Below are 26522 nucleotides of genomic sequence, written 5' to 3'. Positions count from 1 at the left end.
AGAAGGAATCCAGTTCTAGTCCCCTTAGCAAGCGGTTTCTGCTCAACAATGGGTTGCTTTATAAACAGAGTGAATATGACAGGCAGCTCATACTGCCAAAGGCATGCAGGGAGGAAGTGCTGAGGCTAGGCCATACTATTCCTTGGGCGGGTCACCTAGCTTTTGAGAAAACCTTCCAGAGGATTTCAAAAAGGTTTTTCTGGCCAGGGATGTATAGCCAGGTCAAATATTACTGCAAGACATGTCCAGAGTGCCAGCTTACAGCAGGGAAAGCTACAGCCCCTGTACCCCTTATGCCACTCCCTGTGATAGGCACCCCTTTTGAGTGGATAGGGGTGGATATTGTTGGTCCATTAGAGAGAAGCCAGGCAGGCAACCGGTTTATCCTTGTCATTTGTGACTATGCCACCAGATATCCAGAGGCCTTTCCATTGAGAGAAGTGACAGCCAAGCAAGTAGCTACAGCTATGCTGCAGTTTTTTTCTAGGGTAGGGATCGCGAGGGAGGTACTTACGGACCAAGGGACCAATTTCATGAGTCGCACACTCAAACAGGTCTATCAGCTGTTAGGTATCAAGAGAGTAAGGACCACTCCCTACCACCCTCAGACTGATGGCCTTGTTGAGCGTTTCAATCAGACCCTGAAACGTATGCTGAAAAAGTTTGTTTCTGAGTCAGGGAAGGACTGGGATAAATGGCTGCCGTTTCTGTTGTTTGCCTACCGTGAGGTTCCCCAGGCCTCAACTGGGTTTTCACCTTTCGAGCTGCTTTATGCCCACCAGGTCAGAGGTCCATTGGATGTGCTGCGAGAAACCTGGGGGGAGTTGGACAAACCACAGAACATGAACGTCATCTCTTTTGTCCTGAAAATGCGAGAGACGCTCATGAGGACCACCACAATGGCACGTGAAAACCTTCTGAAGTCCCAAGCCAAGCAGAAGGAGTGGTATGACCGGTCGGCAAGACAGCGGAGCTTGGAACCTGGGGAGGAAGTCTTGTTGCTTTTGCCAACGTCAGAGCACAAACTGTTGGCAAGGTGGCAGGGCCCATACCGGGTCAAGCAGAAGATGGGGCCGGTAACGTATAAGATCCACATGCCAGAGAGGAGGCAGCCACTTCAGATTTTCCATATAAACATGCTCAAGAAATGGCACCCCCGCCCAGTCTCTGTGACACCTGTACCGCACTCACTCTTCATCCAGGCAGTGGAGGAAGAGGAGGAACCCATGGAGCAGTACCTACCCGGTCGGGAGGAGGGGAAGAAGCTGGACATGGACCACCTTTCAGCAGGAAGGAGAGAAGAGCTCCTTCGGATCTTGCCCCTCCATCTCTTCATGGAGACTCCGGGGCGCACGGACATGGTGCACCACCACATCACTTTGAAGGAGACTAAGCCCCTTCGTCAGCCAGTCTATAGGGTGCCAGAACGTCTGTTACCGGTGCTGAGGAAGGAGTTGGAAATGATGAGGGAACTGGGGGTGATTGAGCCCTCCTCCAGTGAGTGGAGCAGCCCAGTCATCTTGGTCCCAAAGAAGGATGGCACCCTGAGGTTTTGTTTGGACTTTCGGAAGATCAATGGGGTGAGTAAATTTGATTTGTACCCCATGCCCAGGATCGATGATCTGGTGGAGAGGCTAGGAGGCGCCAGCTTCATTAGCACTCTTGATCTCTGCAAAGGGTACTGGCAGGTTCCCCTTACAGCAGGGAGCAGAGAGATCACGGCTTTCCGAACCCCCTTTGGTCATTTCCAGTTCACGGTCCTTCCTTTCGGCCTTCATGGAGCGCCGGCGACATTCCAGAGAATGATGGACAAGGTCCTGTCGGGCACAGAGGCCTTTGCCGCTGCTTACCTGGATGATATAGTGATCTACAGCAACAGCTGGGAGGAGCACCTGTGTCATCTCGAGGAGGTCTTGCAGAGGATCAGGAAAGCAGGCCTCAACATCCGCCCTGACAAGTGCTCACTGGCCAAGCAGGAGACCAGGTACCTGGGTTTTGTGTTGGGGAAGGGACTGATCCGACCGCAGGTGGGGAAGGTTGATGCTATCAAGTCCGCTCAGAGGCCCACGACCAAGACTCAGGTCAAGTCCTTCCTGGGTTTGGTTGGCTGGTACAGGCGGTTTATACCTGACTTCTCAACTGTTGCTGTGCCTCTCACGAACCTCACGAGGAAGAACGAGCCCAACAAAGTGCGGTGGACGGACGGGTGTGAGGAGGCCTTCCAGGGTTTGTAGACCTCGTTGTGCGGTGAGCCCCTGCTTAAGAGTCCTGACTTTGAGCAGCCATTCACAGTCCAAACGGATGCATCGGATCTGGGTATTGGAGCCGCCTTGTTGCAAGGGAAACCGGGTAATCTCCAGCCCATTGCTTACATCAGCAGGAAGCTCAACTCTCACGAAGTCAGGTATTCCATTGTGGAAAAGGAGTGCCTTGCCATCAAGTGGGCACTGGACTCTCTCCGATACTACCTGTTGGGCAGGAGATTCAGCCTGGAGACTGACCATCGGGCACTCTCTTGGCTGGGGAGCATGAGGGACACCAACTCCAGAATCACGAGATGGTTCCTTGCCATGCAACCTTTCGACTTCGAGGTACTGTATAGGAAAGGGAAGGAGAACTGTACAGCAGACTACCTCTCCAGAACGCCACAAGTGTCTACTCCAGAAGGGGGGGGTAATGTCATGGGGCTATCCCATGCCCTGTAAGTAGGGATGCACATGGGCCTTAAGTGGTTTGACCTGTTCCCACATGTGGTCATGCGGCCAAACATTTAGTTTAGGCCTTCGGCCTAGTTTGTTTTGTTATGTTGTTTTGTAATACAGACACATTGGTTTAAAGCATAACATGTTATGTAGAATTAAAGTACATGCATTTGTTGATAAATACCGTTTGTCTGTGCTCCCACTTGGTTCCTTGTAGGATCTCTGGCTGCCCAACCAGAACTGGGAGAGGCCAGGGCCTTTTCTGGAGGGGAGATTCGGAAGGAACCAAGTGTGGTAGAGTACAGGGGGGGGGATTTTCATAACGAGAGGGAAATAGGTTTATGAAGCGCCCTAAACACTGTTTAGTGTTTGGTGATGATAGAACATGATGGAGTAATGTATCCATGTTGTCCTAAGTTATTGGATGTGTAAATTGATGTCTGTATTGATTAATTGATTGTTTGTTTTTGGTTTGTCCCTGTAGGAGGAGCTTCCAGCATAAAGCCAGGGATGGAGGCTCCTCTCGGGGAGAAGTAGTGACAGGCTGGGAAGCGAGACATAAGACCTAGGTCCCTTAGCCAAGGGCCTAGTTGTTTATATTTGTTAAAAGAAAGTTTAATCATTTTGTATTATTTTTGTATTTATGTTAAATATGTTTTTTCCCGTTTTTTCCCACTGGGGAGCAAAAGAACAAATAGAATAAAAAACCAACCACTGGGTGATGGCAACCTGACTCGGACTGCATTTTTCCTTCGCTTGGCCGCCTCCTCACATATATCATATTTCATATGATCAAAAAGTGGTGGAGCAAGATCATAACCTTGCTCCCCCAATTTCAATAGTGGGAGAGCAGCCGCTCCCGGTGCTCAATGGGCCAGGCGGCTATGTATATGTCTATGGGTGTACTAGTCTGGATATATACACATCAGAGTTCAACCGCACAGTCCTCCCACTGCCACGTTCCAGTTAATTCTCACCAGCGGAGGTGTACGTGTGTACCGTATAAACGTCAAGATCATTCTCCTCAAAGTTCAAAGTGTGCATGTCATTGGATCAGAACTCCTTGAGTGCGACAGGAGTTAATTACCAACCGACGGTTTAATAATTGCCTAATATATATTCGATCATTGTGCTACCCGACACCAACATTGGGAACGCGGCATGTACAGTATATACCGGGGCAAGGATGCCGTCGAAGGGGAAATTAAAGAGGCTGGACTGGGATGGCACAACATTGTTCGGGAGGCCAAAAACCGCACAACATGGAAAGAAATCGTCAGTGGCCTATGCTCCGCAGGGAGTGCAAAGGCTTAATGGATAATGGAAGGATGCCGTGGATATTTGAAGCTGTCATGAGGCGTCTGAGTCCTTTGAAGTCAAGTTATTCTACCCCTACTGCCTTTTCTAGAAGCCATCCTCATAGTCCAGGTTCTGGAGGACTAGAAGCCGTCCTCATAGTCCAGGTTCTGGAGGACTAGAAGCCGTCCTCATAGTCCAGGTTCTGGAGGTTGTCGGCGGTGAGAACGTAGAGAGATTTACACTTCCTACTCCTCCTCCTGATGTTTGTTTTCTGCGTCTGAAGCCCCTGTAGATCCGCCAGAGACAGGTAGTCGGCAAGGCTGTTCCTCACGCCGTAGCTCACCATGTTGTCCTTGCTGTCGGGGCAACTCATCGTGTTGACGAGGTCCTTCCTGCAATCCATGGAGAAGAAAGAGAATAATGATTATTATTATTATATATATTTTTTTTTTAAGATTTTTTTTTTTAGCTTTTATCGCTTTTCCTGGTCAGACATGACCGACAGATGCAGTGAGGGTGAAACGGGAGAGAGAGCAGGGGAAGACATTCGGCAAATAACGGCGGGGTCCAGGAATCGAACCCGGGTCGGCCGATCCGCGACGCAGCGCGGTACATAGTGTGCTACTGGAGCGCCCCTCTTTTTATATATTTAACCTTTATTTACCCAGGCAAGCAAGTAAGAACTAATTATTATACAAAAGCCGCCTGACCAAAAAGCAAAGGCCTTTTGAGGGAAGGGGGCTGTAACAAAAACAAGGTTATGTACATGCAAAGTAAAATAAAATACAACATTACGGTAGCAATAGGCTTAGGGGGAGGAGAGAAGAGACTGAGGGCTATGCGTGCGATTGGGAGGCAGTCAGCAGGTGCAACAGTCAGTTATGATCTGTTGCAGATATTGTTTAAAAGCAGTGAGCGATGTGAGGGCAGTGAGTTTAAGGGTGTTTTGTAAGCTGTTCCAGTCAGATGCAGCAGCAAATCGGAAGGCGTTGCGGCCGGAAACCGTGCAGGCTTTGGGGATGGTGTGTTTGATGAAGTTGCTGGACCTTAGGTTGTAATCAGAAGGGGAGACGTGCAGAAGGGAGGAATCATCGGCATACAGCTTTAGATTTTCTTTTAAGCTGTAGTGTAGTTGTTTTTCATCACTAATACCAGACTTAAATCTAAATGTAAAATCCTTTCAATTGTATTATACGATGAAATTACTTGGTGATGGTGCACAACCACAATAGAATACATACATAAATAAATATGGGGGGGGGGGTTAGATGTAGTATTTGTTGTTTGAGACAGGACTTATAAATATGTGAATATAAATGGTGGCCTACTGGGCAAGGACTGGGAGGGGCATCGGTGTGTACAAGTTGATGGTTATGGTTTGAGAAGTGGGGGAGGGGGGACAATTATTATGGGATAGGAAATATGTGCGCGCAATTGAAAAAGCCACACTCCTCCCGACATGTCATTGCACAAACGCATACATCACAGAAAAAGTATTGCATATTAATTAACATTATATAATGTTAGTTTTCGGACTGTAAAAAGTGAGAGGCACAAAAACAAGCTTTTGAAAAGTGAGGGGGACATGTCCCTAGTGGAATTATGTTGCCCCCTGTGTGTGTCAGAAAGAGAGAAAGAGAAGAAAAAAAGACGTGGGTCGGTACATTTCAGTCGTCATCAAATCGAAAACCCCACCTTTGTACTTTCTTCCAGTCGAAGTTGTGTCGCATCACCACAGGGGGCGGCTGGGTGAGGGGCTCTGGGGGGGGCGTGCCGGACAGGCAGGGCGAGGTGAGGACACAGCACAGCCCGTCTGCGGAATCTGGGAGGACGGAGCAAACACGACGGCTCCATTTTAACCCTTTCACTACCACACTACCAAAGGGTTAACCATTTTCACTGCGACAATACAGAAGGTTAACCCTTTCACTGCCACATGACAAAATGGTTAACCCTTTCACAGCCACACTACAGAAGGTTAACCCTTTCACTACCACACTACAGACGGTTAACCTTTTGTAGTACTCAAGTCCGAGTCCTGGACTGATTTTCAGGACTCGTGACTCGACTTGGACTTGAGCACTGATGACTCGGACTTGGACTCGAGCATTGACTGCATTCGGACTCGGAAGGTGCAGACGAGGACTCGGACTTGTTAATTGATAAATACAGTTATTTATTTAAAGTTAATTTTTTGTAATATGTCTTAATCATTTGGCATAAGATATTGATGGCTAGTGCATTTGTTTGGCTATTGTGTCACAAAGTAAATAAACTCCCTTTGAAACGGTGACCGCTGTGTCATTTATGTTTAAAGTAGACCTTTTAAAGTAGACTCGACTCAGACTCAAGATTTAGTGACTCGACTACACAGCACTGCAAGATGCAAGATCAATTTGAAGATATTTCTTGAAAACAAAGTTTCACACACCAGTGGTCATGGCCGATATATCTTATTTCCTGTTTGTGTTCTAAAAATGCTCTCCACGACTAAAACAGACAGGAAGTGTAGTTGTACTGATAATGATGAGTACACAGGTTATTTCTGTTTGTGTGTGTGTGTGTGTGTATGCAGGGTGCGAACCATGGGGGAAACATGAAAACATGATTTGTGAATTTTTGGGGGGTCTCTAAAATACTGACAATAAATGCTATTTTTGCCATGCATTTCTCATTTTTCTGTAATTTTCGGTATCGTCATCATCGTGTATAATGCGTAAAATTATGCTATTTTGACGTATGATTCATGATTTGCACACTAATTCACCGTAATAGACAATAGCATAAATACTCGTAATAGATGGCAACATGCATGCTATTCTCGCATTTACCATTCGGAGCGTGGTGGCGCTGCAGCCCGCAGGCACAAATCAAACTTCACCCGCCGTTTTAAAAGAAAAAAAATACAGGTATTCAGGATAATGTCGAAAGTTAAACGAAATATCAAAGAAGTGAGCCTTCTAACCAATTTTGGTTTTACAAAGAAGGCGAAGCAGCCAATGGACTCGACTGAGCAGGAGCCGGTAGGAGCGTCTACTTCTTCAATCGCAGACCATTTTAAATTGACTGCTGGCGAAGCTAACAACGTTACACCTGCTGCGGGGACTACTTCTGTGACATGCATATTTTGAGAATTGGGCAGATCTTCACCATCAGGTGGGTGGCGAGTAATTTTAATACAGTAAAAGCAGTCTGGAATAACTACCCTGCTTTAGCGCGCCACTTTAAAACAGCAAGTGAGGACGCAGCTCGCAGGCAGCTGATCCCAGGCCTTCGTGGTCGCTTCTGTGTTAAAGGTAAGACCTGCTTTTCCCAATTACAGTAACTAAATTATTATCATTATTGTTGATTTATAAAATGTCTATCGTATGATTATTGTGCGTTGGTTACATACGCAGCTGTGCTTGTCTCGTGTGTGGGTGTGTCACTTTTTTATTTTTTTTTTATCTGGTTCCCCCTCCTTCTTTTTCCGATTTGTCTCCCATCCCACCCTTCCTTGTTGCGCACTTTCCCCTGCTGTTGGTCCGAGAGGCCGGAGACTAGTGTCACATGTTTTCCTCCGACGCATGTGCAGCCTGCCGGCAGCCAGCCTGGCCGCGCAGATTCTCACCGGGAGAGTGTAACGTGTGGGAGGCCGCACTACCTCTGTCCAGATCCTACCCTCGCTGAGCAGGCGCCCCGACTGAACTGTAGGGGTCGATGTCCACAACGCCCAGGACCCACCCCGCCAGCTTTCCCACCCTCTAATACTGCCAATTGTATTAGTGTGAACGGCCAGCCAAGCTGGTGACAACGCCGGGAGCTGGATTCGAACACGCAAACCCAGCTTCTCCGGCGTTGGTGACGAACGCAATCTCCGCTACGCCACCTGACCGCCCGGGTGCGCGTCACTCTTTGAGTACTGACCAGGGTGCCACTGCTGACTGGTGTGATAATGTTACATTTGCCTACTATAATAATGTTAGACTCGATGTGTTTGGTCGTGGACTTGTTGTTCGGTATTGGTTCATTCGTGTGTTTATGTGTAAATAGGACTGTTGTGTGTGAATTTTTGTGTTGGATCAGAGGGGTTAATCTGAGCATGTGTATTTCAATAATGTGCGTCTTCATCATGCATGCAGACACCTGTGTGGTGTGGACTATGTGTGGTTCTGTAACGTTACTCATACCTATAGCCTATGTCAGCAAGCGTCACAGTAAAGTCCTCCCTGTGAGGCACGCGCAGCGCTGCTGACCCTCCCCCCCCCCCCCCCCTATATAATGAGCTCCCCCGAAGACCATGGTATGGTTCGCACACTGCGTGTATGTGTGTGTGCATGAGTCTGCACACGTACATGTGTGATATATCGGACTGGAAAGTGCTTCTGTGTGGTTATCATTATGTAGTTATTGGCGTACCATGTGTAGTTTGTATCATGGAAAGAAATAGCAAAAAATATTGATAATAAGTAAAACATTTAATTAAATTTAAAAAGAAAATACCTACTTAGCTGTATTATAGATTGCACACCTGCCTCAAAGGTTCTGTGGTTATAAATACATGTGTGCATAATATTAATTAATTAGTCATTAGTATGCAGTGGTGGAAGAAGTAAACAGTTCCTTTACTTAAGTAAAAGTAGAAATACTCAGATAAATGAGTACGCTGGTAAAAGTAAAAGTCCGCCATTAAAATTATACTTAAGTAAAAGTAGAGAAGTATTTGCTATTGAATGTACTTAAGTATCTAAAGTAAAAGTACACATTGTGACGTTTGTGTATCCATTGACCTCTATAGGTTAAAGTGGTATGTGGTCCAGTTATGCTGCTCTGATTAAAGGTTATGTTAAAGTGGTATGTGGTCCAGTTATGCTGCTCTGATTAAAGGTTATGTTAAAGTGGTATGTGGTCCAGTTATGCTGCTCTGATTAAAGGTTATGTTAAAGTGGTATGTGGTCCAGTTATGCTGCTCTGATTAAAGGTTATGTTAAAGTGGTATGTGGTCCAGTTATGCTGCTCTGATTAAAGGTTATGTTAAAGTGGTATGTGGTCCAGTTATGCTGCTCTGATTAAAGGTTATGTTAAAGTGGTATGTGGTCCAGTTATGCTGCTCTAGAAGTTGACAGGCTTCAAATGTGAAAGTATAGGCTATAATCGTTTCATTTTTTATTTTGTATATATTATGTTTTCCATGCAAAATCCTTTTCTCCAAAGTAACTAGTAGCTGGTGGGTTCAGATAAATGTAGTGGAGTAAAAAGTACAATATTTCCCTTGAAATGTAGTGGAGTAAAAGTATAAAGTTCTGTCAAATTTAAATACTCACATAAAGTACAAGTAGCTCTAAACTTTACTTAAGTAAAAAAACTTAGTTACTTTCCACCACTGGTAATTAGTATGTACGTCACCAACCTGAGTAGTGGTTGATCATCTCCTCCAGGCACTGGAAGGTGAGGCCGGGGGAGATGTAGTACCAGCTGTTGGCCAGTCGGAGGACACGATAGTGCTTGATGGTCATGGACTTCACAGAGAGGCTGTACACGCCTGTGGAGAGACGTAAACGTAGCGTAAGTATTTTTACTCAAGTAAATGGTAAATGGCTGCTTTTTTATATAGCTCTTTTATCCAAAGCGCTTTACAATTTGTTCCTCACATTTGACCTATTCACTCACACATTCCCACACCGACGGCGGAGGCGACCTGCTCATCGGGTGCAATTAGGGGTTAAGTGTCTTGCTCAAGGACACATCGACACGCTGCCCGGGAGGAGTGGGAATCGAACCGGGAACCGAACCGGGAACCTCCGGATTGCCAGACGACTGCCCTACCTCCCGAGCCACTGTCGCCCCACTTAAGTACAATTTCTAGCTACTTGTACTTTACGTGAGTATTTACATTTTAGGGAACGTTGTACTTTTACTCCACTACATTTCAAAGGAAATATTGTACTTTTTACTCCACTACATTTATCTGAACCCATCAGTTACTAGTTACTTTGAAGAAAAATATTTTGCATAGAAAACATGGGGAAAATGTATGAAGATTATGTACTTTAAAATCTGAAGCCTGTCAACTTCAAGACATAATCAGAGCAGCATAACTGGACCACATACCACTTTAACATCACCTTTAATCAGAGCAGCATAACTGGACCACATACCACTTTAACATAACTTTTAGAGGTCAATGGATTGAGGGTTGAATTCTCCCAAGCACTGGAATACACAAACATCATATAGAATGCATATTCTTACTGTAGATACTTAAGTACATTCAACAGCAAATACTTCTCTAATTTTACTTAAGTAGAATTTGAATGGAGGACTTTTACTTTTACCAGAGTACTCATTTATCTGGGTATTTCTACTTTTACTTAAGTAAAGGAACTGTGTACTTTTCCCACCACTGCATCAGTGCATGTCTTCCCCAAATCTACAATTACATCCAGTAGCGGCCGCTGGGTACTTCGCCACTAGGGGCGCTATACCAAATATTTTGTACAGTACAGTACAGTACCACGCAACACTCATGGCAAGACGTGAGCGATTCGACACGCTCACTGCAATGAATCGGCTCTTATGAACGAGTCGCTCAGCTGTTACTACAACAACACACAACCAGTCAAATAAAGTATAGTCTAGACTCTAATTCACAACTTGAAACACAATATATAAATAGAAAAGTTAGAAACAAAACTTGCCCGTCTACAAACACAGGCAGATCTCTCCCTCTCTCCTTCTCTCTCTCACACACAGCGCGACGTGGAATCGATTCGTTACACAATCAGACCTATTATATACCAAGAATAACTTCAGTATGAGTACAGGGCTGTACACATATTTTGCATATTGTTAAACGAGCCAAGGCTAGCTATTAAACTATCGATATGAATCGAAAATCTGGGACCCTGATGTAAACAAGACAAACGTTAGCTCCCAGAACGATAGCCAGTTAGCCCGCACCAGCCTAGTACTAGTACTAACGTTAGCTGCCAGAACGATAGCCAGTTAGCCCGCACCAGCCTAGTACTAGTACTAACGTTAGCTCCCAGAACGATAGCCAGTTAGCCCGCACCAGCCTAGTACTAGTACTAACGTTAGCTGCCAGAACGATAGCCAGTTAGCCCGCACCAGCCTAGTACTAGTACTAACGTTAGCTCCCAGAACGATAGCCAGTTAGCCCGCACCAGCCTAGTACTAGTACTAACGTTAGAGAGAGAGAGAGAGAGAGACTCACTGTTTAGTTGAAACGTCCAGGTCCAGGGCAGGAGAGCTTGATATCCGCCATATAGCTTGTTAGCCAAGTGTTAGCTCAGCTGAGCTCATCGACGTTAGCACAACACTCAACAAGTACATTCCTTTGTCCATTTCCGCTCGAACAGACTGCAAACTACCTGGCGTTCTATCGCCATGCTCTAAGACAAACTCTAACCTTAACCAACTTTGAAAGAGTGCCTAAGCTTAACAGTCTAAAGAAAGAACTTGCAGTCACGGCACGGCACGCTCTAAGACAAACAACAGTCCTAGTACCAGGAACCAAGCGAGAAGCTAGAATTGGAACATTAGAAATTGGATTCGGCCAATCAGAGATCGTCTCTGTGAAATTCTGCCATGGAAAAAAATACTGGCGTCGGCCAATCAGAGAGCGTCTCCGCGAAATGCGGCTATGGAAATTCTCACGGAAGTTCACGCTGCTTTCTAGACCGCTTCAAATCGCGCTCGGATTCCAACATAATAGTCATATTTCAACGCACAACGCCGTATGCACTGATTGGCTGTGACGGAGACAGCGATCAAACTGTGACGCGCACTCAGAGCGCTATCGCGTATAGCCCGGGCCGAGAAATACAAAAAAAATAAAAAAAAAAAAACTTGATGTCACTTCCTGCTCTGGAAAACGATGTTTTTTTAATTTAGATAATAACGTTATATTGTGCATTGGAAATACAAACATACTTAAAATGAGTAAATATTATTAATTTTAAACATGTTTATATTATTTATAGGGCTATAAAACACAAAAACGAAAAAGTTTTATTGTCTTCTTCTCTGATTTAACAGCAGCTGGCCAGCAGGTGGGTCGGCGCCCTAGCGCCCCTAGTGGTAGAGCCGCCACTGATTACATCACAGGCCAAAGACTTCTTCTCAGGTAGGTTGACACGGGAACTGTCTGAGTTATGAACAGGTTACTGGAAGTTCACTGCCGCCACGGAAGCAGAGGTGGTTTACTGTGCTTTAGGGCTGACCTCGACTAATGGACTAATCGATCGAAAGGAGCCGCAGTCGACTTGACTTGACTGTTCGCCATCTACAGTATACGTACATGTACATAAACATAAACTCTGTATCCAAACCTTTAACAGTACACCAAATATAACAAATCAAGAGAATCTGATCATTTGCGCATATAGGTTAGTTAGCATGTGGATTATCTGCAGGGGTTTAACAACACACATCACATACACACAGGATAATACACGCACACACACACACACACACACACACACACACACACACACACACACACACACACACACACACACACACACACACACACACACACACACACACACACACACACACACATTTGAATACTTTATTTGGTTTCACAAATTATATTGCATAAACAGGGAATCAAATATATCGGGGCCAAGCAGCACTGAACACTTAACTCATTCAACGCCAGTCACGAGTATAGTCGGGTTAACTAGCCAACCGTTCAGCGCCAATCACGAGTATAGTCGGGTTTTAATCGTTATTTCTTTTATTAGCGATATCCATTCATTTTCATCCATCCAGCCTGATGTTATCATTGGGAATGGGTCTGAGCTTGCAAAAGGACAAATACCGCCCCCTATAGTCTCCCGGATGGTATTGCACATCATTGGATTGGATTGGCTGGGGATGTGCAACCAAAAAAAAAGTCCGGTCCGGGTTTTGTTCTCGGGCATGCAGTATCGTTGTACCACGTTGACTGGGGGGACTGGAAGCAGCGTGGATTATGTGTTTTGGACTGTAACGTTGGATCAATGGACGCAATCGATATTTGGAATGGCGATCAGGAATTGGATTAATCTTTTTGCAGAACATCTGATGTGAGGTAAGGACTCTATTTTACCAGTTTTGGGTTAATCAGATGTTTTTTTCATAGCGATCACAACGTGTCTGTGTGTGTGTGTGTGTGTGTGTGTGTGTGTGTGTGTGTGTGTGTGTGTGTGTGTGTGTGTGTGTGTGTGTGTGTGTGTGTGTGTGTGTGTGTGTGTGTGTGTGTGTGTGTGTGTGTGTGTGTGTGTGTGTGTGTGTGTGTGTGTGCGTGCGTGCCGTTGGTGCTGAGCAAGGCACGGATAAGCGATTTTTCAGCCCGCTTTTGTATCGTGCATAAGGACACATAATACTATCGATAATCTAGCGTTTATTTGAAAACTATTCATAAATCAGCCAAAAAATGACAATGTGTTTTTTGTATTCCACTAAAGGGCTATTATCGTGTCTTTCTCTGGAATTACTAGAAATCTCCAAAACTATACTTGTATTCAAAACGGTATCAAACGGAAATGCACCGATGAAAAAACAATCCGTTTCATACATGTTGACTGCAAGCAAGTCATTGATAAGCGACGGGTGTATTAGACCCATAGCCATCATTTAAAAAAAAAAATTCTCTGTTTTCTGGTTGTTGTGCGCATGTTCTCCTACTGGTCGGTACAAGGGAACCCTGAAGTATCCGCACGCTTCCTCCGACACGTGCGGCGACAGCCAGTGGCTCTCTTCTCACCTGGCAGCGAGGGCTCTCATTGGTGAAGTGTAACGCGTGGGAGGTCACGCTGCCTTCCTCAAGTCCTGCCTCCGCTGAGCAAGCGTCCAGACCTGACCTGTAGGCGTCGCTGTCCACAACGCCAGTTTCCCACCCACGGCTTCCCTCCCCCTAACCCAGCCAAACGAGTTAGTATAGCGATCATCCCAAGCGAAGGCAATGCTGACTCCGGGAGTCGAGACCGCAGCCTCTTGCATTGGTGACGAGCGCAATCTCCGCTACGCCACCTGACCGCCCTCCCATAGCCATAATTTAAGATATATTTTAAGCACTCGCAAATTTCCCCGTCCTCCCATTGATTAAAGCGGTGGCGTGGTAGCCCTAATTTGGTCATATGGGCGTGGCGTGGCGGTCAATGAGTTAAGGGTACACATAGCACCTCCTTCTCCACGCCGCTAAGCTGCCAATAGTAGCTGAGACAGAGCAATATTTGGCTATTTGGCCTACACACACACACGCACGCACACACACGCACACACAACCTCTTCCTCACCTCTCTCTCTGACGCACGCCCTCACCATGAAGGAACCCACTCTGTTGCCGGGCAGAAGAAGCAGCTCCTCTGCCTTCTCTCTGGCCACGCCCTCAAACAGCCAGCTAAGGATTATGGGACAAAATGTTAGGAGCATTTAGTCATTGTCGCCCTTAATACATTTATTCAACCAAAAATGCTTATTAATTTAAGGACAAATGAAACAACCTTATAACACATTTTATTTCAACCAAAAATGCTTAAACAATTATGTTTAATGGTAGAAGGGAACTCATTTTGTGCAAAAATGGAAAGCTTTCCAATGTTCATGAGGCAGAATTGTTACAATAGCCGATAAGCCATTTTCCCAACAATGAATCCCTATACGGGTGGACCTCGCGGGCAGTCCAAAGTGACGTCAGACTACACCTCCCCATAGCCCCCATGGGCTGTACAAGTCTTCTTATACAAGTCAAGAAGAAACATCACAATAGATCCAGAACAAAACAAAAACACCATATATATATACATCACATGTAATGAAACACATATACATACATACAGGGACATGCGCAGACATTTGGAGGGGGTATTGCTCTAATGAAAAAGGGCACCCCCCTTATATAATAATATTAATAATAATAATATTAATAACTTTTTTTATATAGCGCCTTTCAGAAGACCCAAGCTGCTTGTTAATTTTTTTAGATGTTTTAAAAAAAGTTTAAAGGCTCTCCAGAGGGGCAACACAGCCATACCTGTGCACAACATACCCGATTACATACATGGTAGCAATAGTATCTAAGGTACATAAGAACATTTAAAAATGAATATAAATCAGGGTTCCCACAGACATTGCAAAATGAAATTCAAGGACTTTCAAGTACTTTTCCAAGCACTATTTTTCATTTTAAAAGGGCATTTAAAAAGGATACAATTCACTTTTAAATGCGTTTCTTTTATATACAAAATAATCTGATCCAATATTTATGGCTTAAAAGCAATTTCCGACAATTAGTTACACTTTAAATAAAAAAATGTAGTATATTTCTTGATTCACAAACATTTTATCATCGATGAACAAAACTGTCAATGCGAAGGGTCGATTTGATTTTCAAGGAATTCCAGGCCTTGACTTTTTTTTGTAAAAAAAATCAAGCACTTTAAGCACTTCAAGGACCTTGTGCGAACCCTGATAAATAGAGCTATGAAGCCATGAGTGTTCTTACCCGTGGTAGACTTTAGCCACGTGGCTGTTGGGGATGTAGTTCTCTCTTCCTGTTTGGACGGAATGGACCCTCCAATAGCAGGCCTCCCTGACGGCACCACGGGACAAAGACAACGGGGAATCAACTATTGTGTAAACAATAACCAGTGGTGGAAAGTAAAAAAAAAAAAAAAATATATATATATATATATATATATATATATATATATATATATATATATATATATATATATATATATATATATATATATATATATATATATATATATATATATATATATATTTGTTTATTCAAGTACTGTACTTAAGTAAATGTTCGAGCTACTTGTACTTTGTGTTAGTATTTTCCTTTTAGGGAACTTTATACTTTTACTCACCTACATTTCAAGGGGATTATTGTACTTTTTTACATTTATCTGAACCCATCCGTTACTAGTTACTTTGAAGGAAAGGATTTTGCATGGAAAACACATATACAAAATAAAAAATGTATGAAGATTATATACTTTCACATTTGAAGCCCGTCAACTTCAAGAGGACGTAATAAGAACAGCGTAACTGGACCACATACCACTTTAACATACTGTATATAACCTATAATGGGTCAATGGATACACAAACGGCCATGTAGAATGTGTACTTTTACTTTAGATATTTAAGTATGTTCAATAGCAAATACATATCTACTTTTACTTAAGTATAATCGGAATGGAGGACTTTTACTTTTACTAGAGTACTCATTTATCTGAGTATTTCCACTTTTACGTAAGTAAAGGAACTGAGTACTTCTTCCACCACTGACAATAACACTCTTTGTGGAACTCGACCCGCGGTGTCCGTGTTGCACAAGCGGTCGTCCACTTCCCTCCAGAGGACAAGTAGAGATGGACGAACAGTGAGACACTGTGGCCTGATGTCAGATGTACAATGTCCCCCAAATAACACGCAACACTTTGATGAACATTGTTACTCAGCTGATAGAGTTGTACCGTTCTTGCTGTCTTGTCGTACAGAACTTGTACGTCGCTTTGGATAAAAGCGTCAGCTAAATGACTAAATGTAAAAAAAAATGTAAAAAATACTACTGTATGAGTAAAACACGTCAGAAATCAAAGCGAAGCCACTTGATTTTCGGCATTTTTGCCACAAACAATGTTAGTCGTATCTTGTTTTTTGGTCCAGTGGCCTTAAAGTAATGAGAGAGAGAGAGAGAGAGGGAGAAAGAGAGAGAGAGAGAGAGACAGAGAGAGAGAGAGAGAGAGAGAGAGAGAGAGAGAGAGAGAGGGAGAAAAGCGTCTTGTGCATATTTTTGAAAGTTCTCAGGTTGGAAGAAAATGGAGTTGTGTCAACATCCAATAGCAGGGAGGTAAAATGTTCTGCTGTAATGTCATCACAACGGGAGCTCCGCCCCCACACTGCTATTCACTGCTAACGCCGATTGGGCCGCCAAACATTCCAGCCACTCCCCTCGCAAGAAGCCCCAAACCGTACTTTCAATTAGTAGAACAAACAACCACTCAGATTGTAGCCAACTTCTGTTCGCACACTATGGTGTTTGTCTGTTGATGATTGGCTGAAGAAATGTTTTTTTTATGGCTACTCCCTTAAATAGGAGCCGAAAACTGGGATTTCGCATCAAAATAGTCTCAACTATTCTAACTTCTCACACTGCTCTTTAGAATCCTCTGTGAGGGTTCAAAAGGCTGTTTTCCACGGTTGATTATAATGGGTTATAGCTGGGGTCATGTGATTACAGGAAGTTGCGCTAACAACATTATTATTTCTTCATTTCACACACTAAAAACGAATGTTTCGATTTTGTAGACCATCTCACAGAGGTGGAATAGGCAACTTCAACAGACATCGGCTCTGCCGCCGATAAGAACGGTGACCTTTGACCTCCCTACCAACAGTAGCCGAGACCCGAGAGTCAAGTCCAGGTCAACAGAGAAGTACTGCAGCACCTCCCCTGCTACACACAGTGTGTAGAGACGTGTGCATACAGTGAAATTACCCCTGGTGGAAAGTAACTAAGTATTTTTACTCAAGTACTGTACTTACATACAATTTCGAGCTACTTGTAGTTTATGTGAGTATTTTCATTTCAGGGAACTTTATACTTTTTACTCCACTACATTTATCTGAACCCATCAGTTACTAGTTTCTTTGAAAAAAAGGATTTTTGCATAGAAAACATGATATATACAAAATATTAACATAACCTTTAATCAGAGCAGCATAACTGGACCACATACCACTTTAATAACCTACGGTATAGACGTCAATGGATACACAAACGGCATGTAGAATGTGTACTTTTAATTTAGATACTTAAGTACATTCAATAGCAAAATTTGTACTCTGATAAAAGTGAAAGTCCTCCATTCAAATTCTACTCAAGTAAAAGTAGAGAAGTAAATACTTCTCTACTTTTACTTGAGTAGAATTTGAATGGAGGACTTTTACTTTTATCAGAGTACTCATTTATCTGAGTATTTCCACTTTTACTTTTAAGTAAAGGAACTATGTACTTCTTCCACTACTGGAAATGACTTACCGTGAGATGACTTTGAGCTTCTCTCCCATCCTGAAGTAAGGTTCACTGATGTCGGGAGACGGGTAGTCCTGAAGTACGGCCAGCATGTTGTGCTCCAACCCTGAAAAACCAAAAAGATGTCATGAAATTTGCCTTCAAATAAACACTTTGACTTCAAATAAATAAATGAATAATTATTTTTAAAAGTTCACACGTGTGAGTCTCATGATCTGGGACGGCTCCAACGTGAATGGGAACAAGCCCCTCTCAAAATCAAAAGGAAAAACAGAGCCATGAATTTCCCAATGACGTGAGACACAGCGGGGACCAGCGCCACTGGCAGTGAGCGGGAGACGGAACTTAAAGGAAAGGTTCACTTTGTCACAATCTGGGTCGTTTCAATATTTCCCAGAAAGCAGTGGCACCACTGTTTTGCTTTCTGAGATAATCGCGAGTAGGAAGCGTTGACGGGTCCATTGGCGGGTCGCCGAAAAATCCCCCCCAAAAATTGAAGGAATCTCTCTCTCTGTGTCTGTATCTATCCTTTGAGGACCCAAGGAAGTGCAGTCAGTGTGGAGTCGTAAGCTGATCGCTTCTTCTCTGCAAGCTGAGCGCTTGTTCTCTGCAAGCTGAGCGCTTGTTCTCTGCAAGCTGAGTGCTTCTTCTCTGTAAGTTGAGTGCTTCTTCTCTGCAAGCTGAGTGCTTCTTCTCTGCAAGCTGAGTGCTTCTCTGCAAGCTGAGTGCTTCTTCTCTGCAAGCTGAGTGCTTCTTCTCTGCAAGCTGAGTGCTTCTCTGCAAGCTGAGTGCTTCTTCTCTGCAAGCTGAGCGCTTGTTCTCTCCAAGCTGAGCGATTGTTCTCTGCAAGCTGAGCACTTGTTCTGTGCAAGCTGAGTGCTTCTTCTCTGCAAGCTGAGTGCTTCTTCTCTGCAAGCGGAGTGCTTCTTCTCTGCAAGCTGAGCGCTTCTCTGCAAGCTGAGTGCTTCTTCTCTGCAAGCTGAGTGCTTCTTCTCTGCAAGATGAGTGCTTCTTCTCTGCAAGCTTAGTGCTTCTTCTCTGCAAGCTGAGTGCTTCTTCTCTGCAAGCTGAGCGCTTCTCTGCAAGCTGAGTGCTTCTTCTCTGCAAGCTTAGTGCTTCTTCTCTGCAAGCTGAGTGCTTCTTCTCTGCAAGCTGAGCGGTTCTTCTCTGCAAGCTGAGTGCTTCTTCTCTGCAAGCTGAGTGCTTCTTCTCTGCAAGCTGAGTGCTTCTTCTCTGCAAGCTGAGTGCTTCTTCTCTGCAAGCTGAGCACTTCTTCTCTGCAAGCTGAGTGCTTCTTCTCTGCAAGCTGAGTGCTTCTCTGCAAGCAGCAACACTGGGGGGCCAAGCAATCAGCCCCCGTTCCAAATGGGCACTGTGCCAGTACCAGTGTTGTAGTCGAGTCACTAAGTCTCGAGTCCGAGTCGAGTCTCGAGTCCCCAGTGTTCGAGTCCAAGTCTGAGTCACCAAAGAAGAGCCTGAGTCGAGTCCAAGTCGAGTCCCTGTTACCCTAGTCCGAGTCCGAGTCATCAAGGTTGAGTCCACTCCACTCTGGCAGTCAAAGAGCTGACATACAAAATAAGAAAAAAGGTCTACATTAAACATAAATGACACAGCGGTCACCATTTCAAAGGGAGTTTATTTACTTTAAATAGCCAAACAAATGCACTAGCCATCAATATCTTATGCCAAATGATTAAGACATACAAAAAAATTTACTTTAAATAAATAACTGTATTCATCAATTAACTAGTCTGAGACTTCCGAGTCCGAATGCAGTCAATGCTCGAGTCCAAGTCCGAGTCCGAGTCATCAGTGCTCAAGTCCAAGTCGAGTCACGAGTCCTAAAAATCAGTCCAGGACTCGAGTAGCTACTACATTGTGCTAGTACAGTAAATTATCATTCATTTCAATAAGCTTTGCCTGCCAGTGAAACATAATGTACTATAGAGATTATCATAACTTCATAAATAAATGAGGGCTGTCAAAGTTAGTGTCTTAATAACATGTTAATGCAAATGCTTATTGTTGGTATGCACAAGATAATGAAAATAACCTCTCACACACGGTACTGAGAGAACTTTTGGTTTTGATTCCACATACTGTAGAAGGGGATGTTTTTGTGGCGCTTTATTTTTCCCCATGTGAGGTTGGACACAATTACATTGTGTGATTTTCTTTAGAAGTGCAAGGGATCCAAGGAATGATCGATCTTTGAGTAATGGAAAGTTTGGCTTAGCAATGCACCTGTTGTACAATGTGTCTGTTGTGATGCATTGAGGTCCATTGTAAACATGTACGTTTGACAGTCATATTACTGAGTAATGTTACATTTAGCAGGTCAATATGGCCATCTGTTGTTGTTGCCTATTGGGCTTTGCCATGTTATGATTGCAGCATATTTATTTGACGCCAAATGCAGTATATTCGTTTTTCATCAGGGGCTTAAAAGACAAAGCGATTCTTTAACCTGTTAAGTTAACCCTTTCACTGCCACACTACAGAAGGTTAACCCTTTACTGTCACACTACCGACGGTTAGTCACGCGAGGAAATGACTAAATCCAGATTTATCACTGCCATTGGGAAGAGGAGATTTGGCCCTATCCATATATGTATGACTTGGCCATAATAAGGTCATTTATAGGCCTGGTATTCTATATTCTATATTAAAATGCATTATAATTCAAATTGCATGTGTCCGGATGGCAAAATTCAGTACTGTATCTAAAAAAAAAACGCTGTAAATAATCTCCCCTTTATTAATTTGCTTAGATTCTTTGTACACTTGATTGCAAGAAGGTTCTGCAAGAAGGTTCTGAATGAATTTCCTCCAAACTCAACGTTAGCCTGGTGTTATTCACCGTCAAAGATGCAAAGAGAAATTATAATTTATATTCTCCTTTGTTTCACCCCAATTTACTCAAGCCTAGTATAACAGACACACTATTCCTGACACTGGGAATCTGAGGTCCATCAATGTTCCTAGATAGCAAGAACATGCAAATGGACCTTGTAGAAGTGGAGCAATCTTCCATGTACTTGGGCATGTACTGTACTTTTAGGCAGATTTTCTGAAAACAGGGCTGCAGCTTAACAGGTTAAAATATATAGAAGGTTCTTACCCTTTAGTGCGTCGTCAACGTCTACGCCGGTGTCATGACTGGTACCCACACCTTTCATCGTGTTCCCCATCCTCAAGAAATACCAAACTCTGTGACGGAGAGAGAGAGAGAGAGAGAGAGAGAGAGACACACCAACTGTATTGTTGCTCTCAAGTCATATCTATAAACATACTTCCTAATTTTGAACAGAGGATATTCTGTGTGTATTTTGAGCCCTCCCTGCCCCGTCTGTTCTTTTCTTCTGCCTCTGGTTTTGCTACTTCCTCCAGCCGCCTGGCGTGTTATCTCGCCCAGGACACACTCGCTGCAGAATAGGGAAGCTGAGGTCAGATGCTATCAGACTACAATTTTCCATTCCAGCCTGCATGTTGCTCAAGCATTGTTGTGTGGCAACACATCGTCATGGTGACCACTGGACGTCCGCTCGCCGTCTTTCGCAACGACACGATGCCAGCTATAGCCCGCTTTTCTGTTCTCGTAAAAAAAATAAAAGGCTCCCGTTTTAAACCACAGGGCTTTCTGTGTCACAGGTGGTGATTTGCGTCATAGCAAGTCAGAAAAAGAAAACGTCTTGAGACTAAGGCTGTCAAAGTTAACGCGCACAATTCACAACACCACACATCACTCTGTCTGAATTTGATGCAAATTTGCAATGCATGAGGGTCATCCTTTTGTGTTAAATGGCTGCATAAAGCAAGCATTTGTTGACTCTCATGTTGATAAGAGTATTAAAACTTGAAAAAGATCAGTTTACTGTAGATTTAGAAAATAAACTAAATTTGATTAATTTGCGATTAATTGCAAGGTAACTATGGACAATCATGCGATTAATCAGATTAAATATTTTAATCGATTGACAGCACTACTTGAGACGTGTGCATGCATTTTTCTTTCATAATATCGGTGTATGTTTCAAGTAAATAAAGATAAATTACATCGTATTTGTTGCATATCTATGCAACCAGCCAAGTGGCCATTCTGTCAGTAACATATACATATGATATCAGGATAATCAGTAGATCATTTATATTTGGCCAGGCCGTCTTTTCGTTTAGACTTTAGAGCATCCCACCAATGGAATTTAATACCTCAACCAATTAGAGAGTTAAGAAATGGCTCATTGAAAATCAGCATTGTCAGCAGTGTGTGTGCGTGTGTGTGTGTGTGTGTGTGTGTGTGTGTGCGCGCGCGTGCGTGCGTGCGTGTGTGCGTGTGTGTGTGTGCAGTGTGTGGATATTATGCGCCCGGGCCATCTAATCTGTCATGATGTGCTCTGTCCATGACTGTATTGTGCCCTGTATCCCCAGCTTATGTCCTACTATATGTGCTTTTGTTTTTGTTTTTATTGTAATGTTATTTATCTCGCTTGTATTCTGTTTGTATTTCTAATTCTTTTTTTTACATAGGACTTTAGCCTGCACCTTTAGATTGTACCTGTACCTCGAGCTCCGCTCTCATGGCTGCGGGCGCATCACAGCCGTGGCAATATTCCTGATATTCCACTGGTTCTCGTGTATTATGGCTTAATTAATGTACACTGTCCCCCTTGAACAAATAAAGTAAACCTAAACCTGATATTAGCATATTCTAGCAGCCTACCTGTCGAGACGCCTTGCATGGAGGTCATGAGGTCAGCAAGCTTGGCGATTAATCCGGTGCCCCAACAGAGTCATAGTTCTGGTCTCTCTTTAGTCTGGGTTTGTCTGTAGAACCAGGAGACACGTATGTAATGTGCTGCATGCAGAGTGAAGTGTTTACACACCTCAGAGCTGATGACCTGTTGTCACACAGGGCGCTACCAAAGCACTTCCTGCTGACGGCAGGCCACTTCCTGTAATACGATACATGTGGCAGCGACGCAGAGAGAAAGTGGAAAATGCGGTGGTGAGGTTTTCTTTTTTCCGCTCGCCTGGGTATATTTAGTCGTTATTGCTGTGTAATTGTCAGAGAATGTGCTGTGAGTAACTTAAGTGCTTTTCACCCTTTTTTCCAGAACTGCTACAGCTTCTGTTATTGTTTTAACTTTACTGTATGTTTTGAGTGTGTATCAAACTGTTATTACACAAGAAAAACAAAAATCGAATTTTTGGTTTAGTAGACACTGCAATTGAACATCAATTGAACTCTGCACGTGTACATTTTGAACTTGAAACTATTATGCAACTGCAATAAAGTTTCTGAACCCTGGCCTTTTAGATTTATTCTTCTTAAGCTCCTTTTTACTCACTTTTGTCTAGGCGGAATTTGACCTTGGTGGTTGACCTTGAAGCAGGTAGAATTCTACCTGTGTTTACTTCCTCAATAACTCCTGCAGTTTTTGGATTACCGTAATAAGCCATATATATGTGAAGAAAGCTCAGCTGCTTGGCTTTCAGACGGCGCTGAGCTTTTTTCAAAGAGTTACGGTTATGATGAATTGAAAATGGGGGACCCTGATGTAAACAGGACGAAAGTCTTTCTCTGGTCTGCATCCCCTTAACAATTGTATGTATTGAGCTGTACTGTACTGTACCCATTCTGCAATCTGTTAATAAACTTTTCAATCAATCAATCAATCAATCAATCAATCAGAGGCAGCAGTGGTAAATGGGCCCCAGGAGCGGCGCGTACGCTTAAACAATACAGGCCGACAAATAAAAAATAAAAACACACAAACAAAACAGATGGTAGAAACTCACAATGTGACAAGAAAACAAACAAAAGAAAATGATTATGCACAGGAACAGGATCCATGAAAGTTGAATAATCATTTAGCTGATGCTTTTAAACCCGAAGTTCTGTACGACAAGTCAGCAGGAAGGGTACAACTCTTTCAGCTGAGTAACAATGGTCATCAAACAGTGCTGGAACTTGGGTGCTGCAGTGTTGAGTGCATAGTCATAGAGATATATTAGTATAGTAGGTAGTAACATAGGCAAGGAAGATTATTTAGTGGAAAATTGCATGATAGTAAAAGACAGTACGATGGTTAGTATCTTTTTTTCTTATATATATATATATATATATATATATATATATATAAGAAAAAAAGATACTAACCATCGTACTGTCTTTTACTATCTGTCTGTTTTACTATCTGTCTTTTACTATCATGCAATTTATATATATATATATATATATATATATATATATATATATATATATATATATATATATATATATATATATATATATATATATATATATATATATATATATATATATATATATATATATATATATATATATATATATGTCTACATGTGTACCAGGGGCGTAATTATGGGGGGGACACACGAGGGACATGTCCCCTGCATGTTTTCAGAAGGCCGTTATTGTCCCCTGCACCTTTTTACCGTCCAAAACAATGTTACACGATAATAAACGGTGACGCGACGCGACACTATAGGACCAAACGGAAAACGGCTGCTTGTTCCGCATCTCTGAGCTCAGGTCTCTGACAACCTGAGCCATTGTCATGCAAAGACAAGTAGCCAGGTGAGCACCCGGCGAGGGACGAGTCGCATTTTTGTGTGCACGCACTAAGTACCGATCACAGCTGTCTTTGCATAACAACAGCCATGTCGTCAGGTGTGCTCAAATACATAGCACCCCTCCCCTCAAAGTTTGGTGTGAAACTGTTAACGATGTGTGATTGCCATGAAATCCATGTGAAATATCTGTCTATGACCTCGTTGTATTTAAAAGCCCGGTGTTAGGTCAAGTGATAGAGTGTGGACTCTAGGAAGAATTCTACAAAATAAAACAGAGGTACAAATATAAAATCCACTCTCTGTGCCAAATATATGACAATACATTTTACATTTCAACATTAAAATATACGTGTATGTGTTTTGTTTTAAAGTTCTGTATTATTTGATCAATGTCCGTTTTAATAATAAGTTATGAGATCATTAAAACAGTGACCGACCCGCAGAGCGTGCATTCCGGCTGGATTTCACTTTTTAGTGCTGTTTGCAAAACCTGGTATGGTCAAATGTCTTCCAAGAGCAAACTGCACTAATGGATAAACTACTGGATTGGAGTGCATCGTTCTTACCAAGACCCATCTCGACATCCACAAGTGTGTTGAGAAAGCAGACAATGAATATTGACTGAAATACAAGGTAAGAATCACTTTATTTCAATGTTATGACAGGATCTTTTTCAGATATGTATTCACAACATAGATAGCTAAAAACGTCAAGTTCTAAGCTACATTTTGATATATAAATTGTTGTTGGTTGATCCAATCCCGTGATGCGCTCCGGGATTTTGTGGTGATATGACACCAGGAAGCAAACGAGTAGTAAACAGAAGCCGCAGCAGGCAGCAGCTTGCGGTGGAGTGTGTAACGTTAGCTTGCTTCAGTCGGACTTTTACCTAAAGTTCTAAACGAATCACTGTCAAACAAAGCTGCTAGTGCTAATAATAAGTAATGAGCACTTCTGCTTCTGCTCTGTGTGTGTGTGTGTGTGTGTGTGGGAGGGGAAGAGAGGAGAGATTGAAAACTTTATTAACAGATTGCAGAATGGGTAGAGAAGGAGGGGGATGATGTGAGATATCTGACAGATCATCCAATAACCTGATGATGTCATAATAAAGCTGTTTAATGCATTTTTAGACTGTTCTAATTTGGGCCAAACCACTGCACTGGTAAAAAAAAAAAAAAAACATTGACATGCCTGATCGGTATTAATTTCAATTTCTTGCTAAGTACTGTTGTTCATGATGCTTTCTGTCTTCCACATCAACTACAACATTGCTCCCAGCCAGGTTTATTTTGAAGGTGTTATAATAAGGAAAGGCTGATAACCATTTTTGCTTTCTATCGTGGTATACCTCAAAACCGGTGTACAGTTACATCCCTAGTGTGTGTGTGTGTGTGTGTCATGTTTTGTTAACATCATGATCTACTACTATTTATCCCTGACTATGCAATGCATACCAATGATGTTTGATTATAATATTGACCTTAAAAAAATATTATTACTAAAAACAAAACAAAAAAAAACAGCATGAGATCATGAAAGTTAATGGAATTTTCACATGTCCTTTTTCCAGATTTGGTGGTCCTGTATTACAATGGATTGTGCATCCAGTGCCACTGAGGAGCCAGGCAGCCTTACCAATGGTACAGTGCTCAGTCTGCGAATTAAACATGGTGGGATAACAAAATAATTTTATAACGAACTGAGACAGCTGACTCCACAGACTGAGGTTAATGATCCTGCCATATATATGTGTGTGAGCAGGATGCACAAAACTGTCACTCAGCTAAAAAAAGGGAAGAATAAAGAGGAGGTGACAAAATATCTCAATCAGCCATTTAAATTCCCAGTGACTAGGCAAGATGAAAAGAAATGCCAAGATGAAGATA

The 26522-nt window shown here is 42.9% G+C and overlaps 1 protein-coding gene across 1 annotated transcript; it reads right to left on the bottom strand.

The window, feature by feature from the left end:
• Window positions 1-2060: 2060 nt before the first annotated feature.
• On the bottom strand, window positions 2061-22860 carry sla1a (Src like adaptor 1a). The gene is made up of 8 exons (XM_084312426.1): window positions 22763-22860; window positions 21164-21252; window positions 18049-18148; window positions 15493-15579; window positions 14285-14388; window positions 9391-9522; window positions 5697-5823; window positions 2061-4393 (listed from the first exon to the last, which is right to left on the bottom strand). The coding sequence occupies exons 2-8, from the start codon at window positions 21231-21233 to the stop codon at window positions 4177-4179; spliced, it is 837 nt and encodes a 278-aa protein (XP_084168552.1). The 5' UTR covers window positions 21234-21252; window positions 22763-22860; the 3' UTR covers window positions 2061-4176.
• Window positions 22861-26522: the final 3662 nt, after the last annotated feature.

Source organism: Notolepis coatsorum, assembly GCF_963971535.1.
Source record: "Notolepis coatsorum genome assembly, chromosome: 4".
Lineage (NCBI taxonomy): Eukaryota > Metazoa > Chordata > Actinopteri > Aulopiformes > Paralepididae > Notolepis > Notolepis coatsorum.
The sequence above is the reverse complement of the archived record's forward strand: the minus strand, read 5'-3'. Positions and strand labels throughout refer to the sequence as shown.

Excerpts from the sequence above, each read along its gene's own strand:
- sla1a (XM_084312426.1), bottom strand. The coding sequence starts at position 21,233 with ATGGGGAACACGATGAAAGGTGTGGGTACCAGTCATGACACCGGCGTA. Across the intron at positions 15,580-18,048 it reads AAGCTCAAAGTCATCTCACG|GGAGGCCTGCTATTGGAGGG; the intron begins GTAAGTCATTTC and ends TGGTGCCGTCAG. Across the intron at positions 4,394-5,696 it reads GACTGGAAGAAAGTACAAAG|GAAGGACCTCGTCAACACGA; the intron begins GTGGGGTTTTCG and ends CATGGATTGCAG.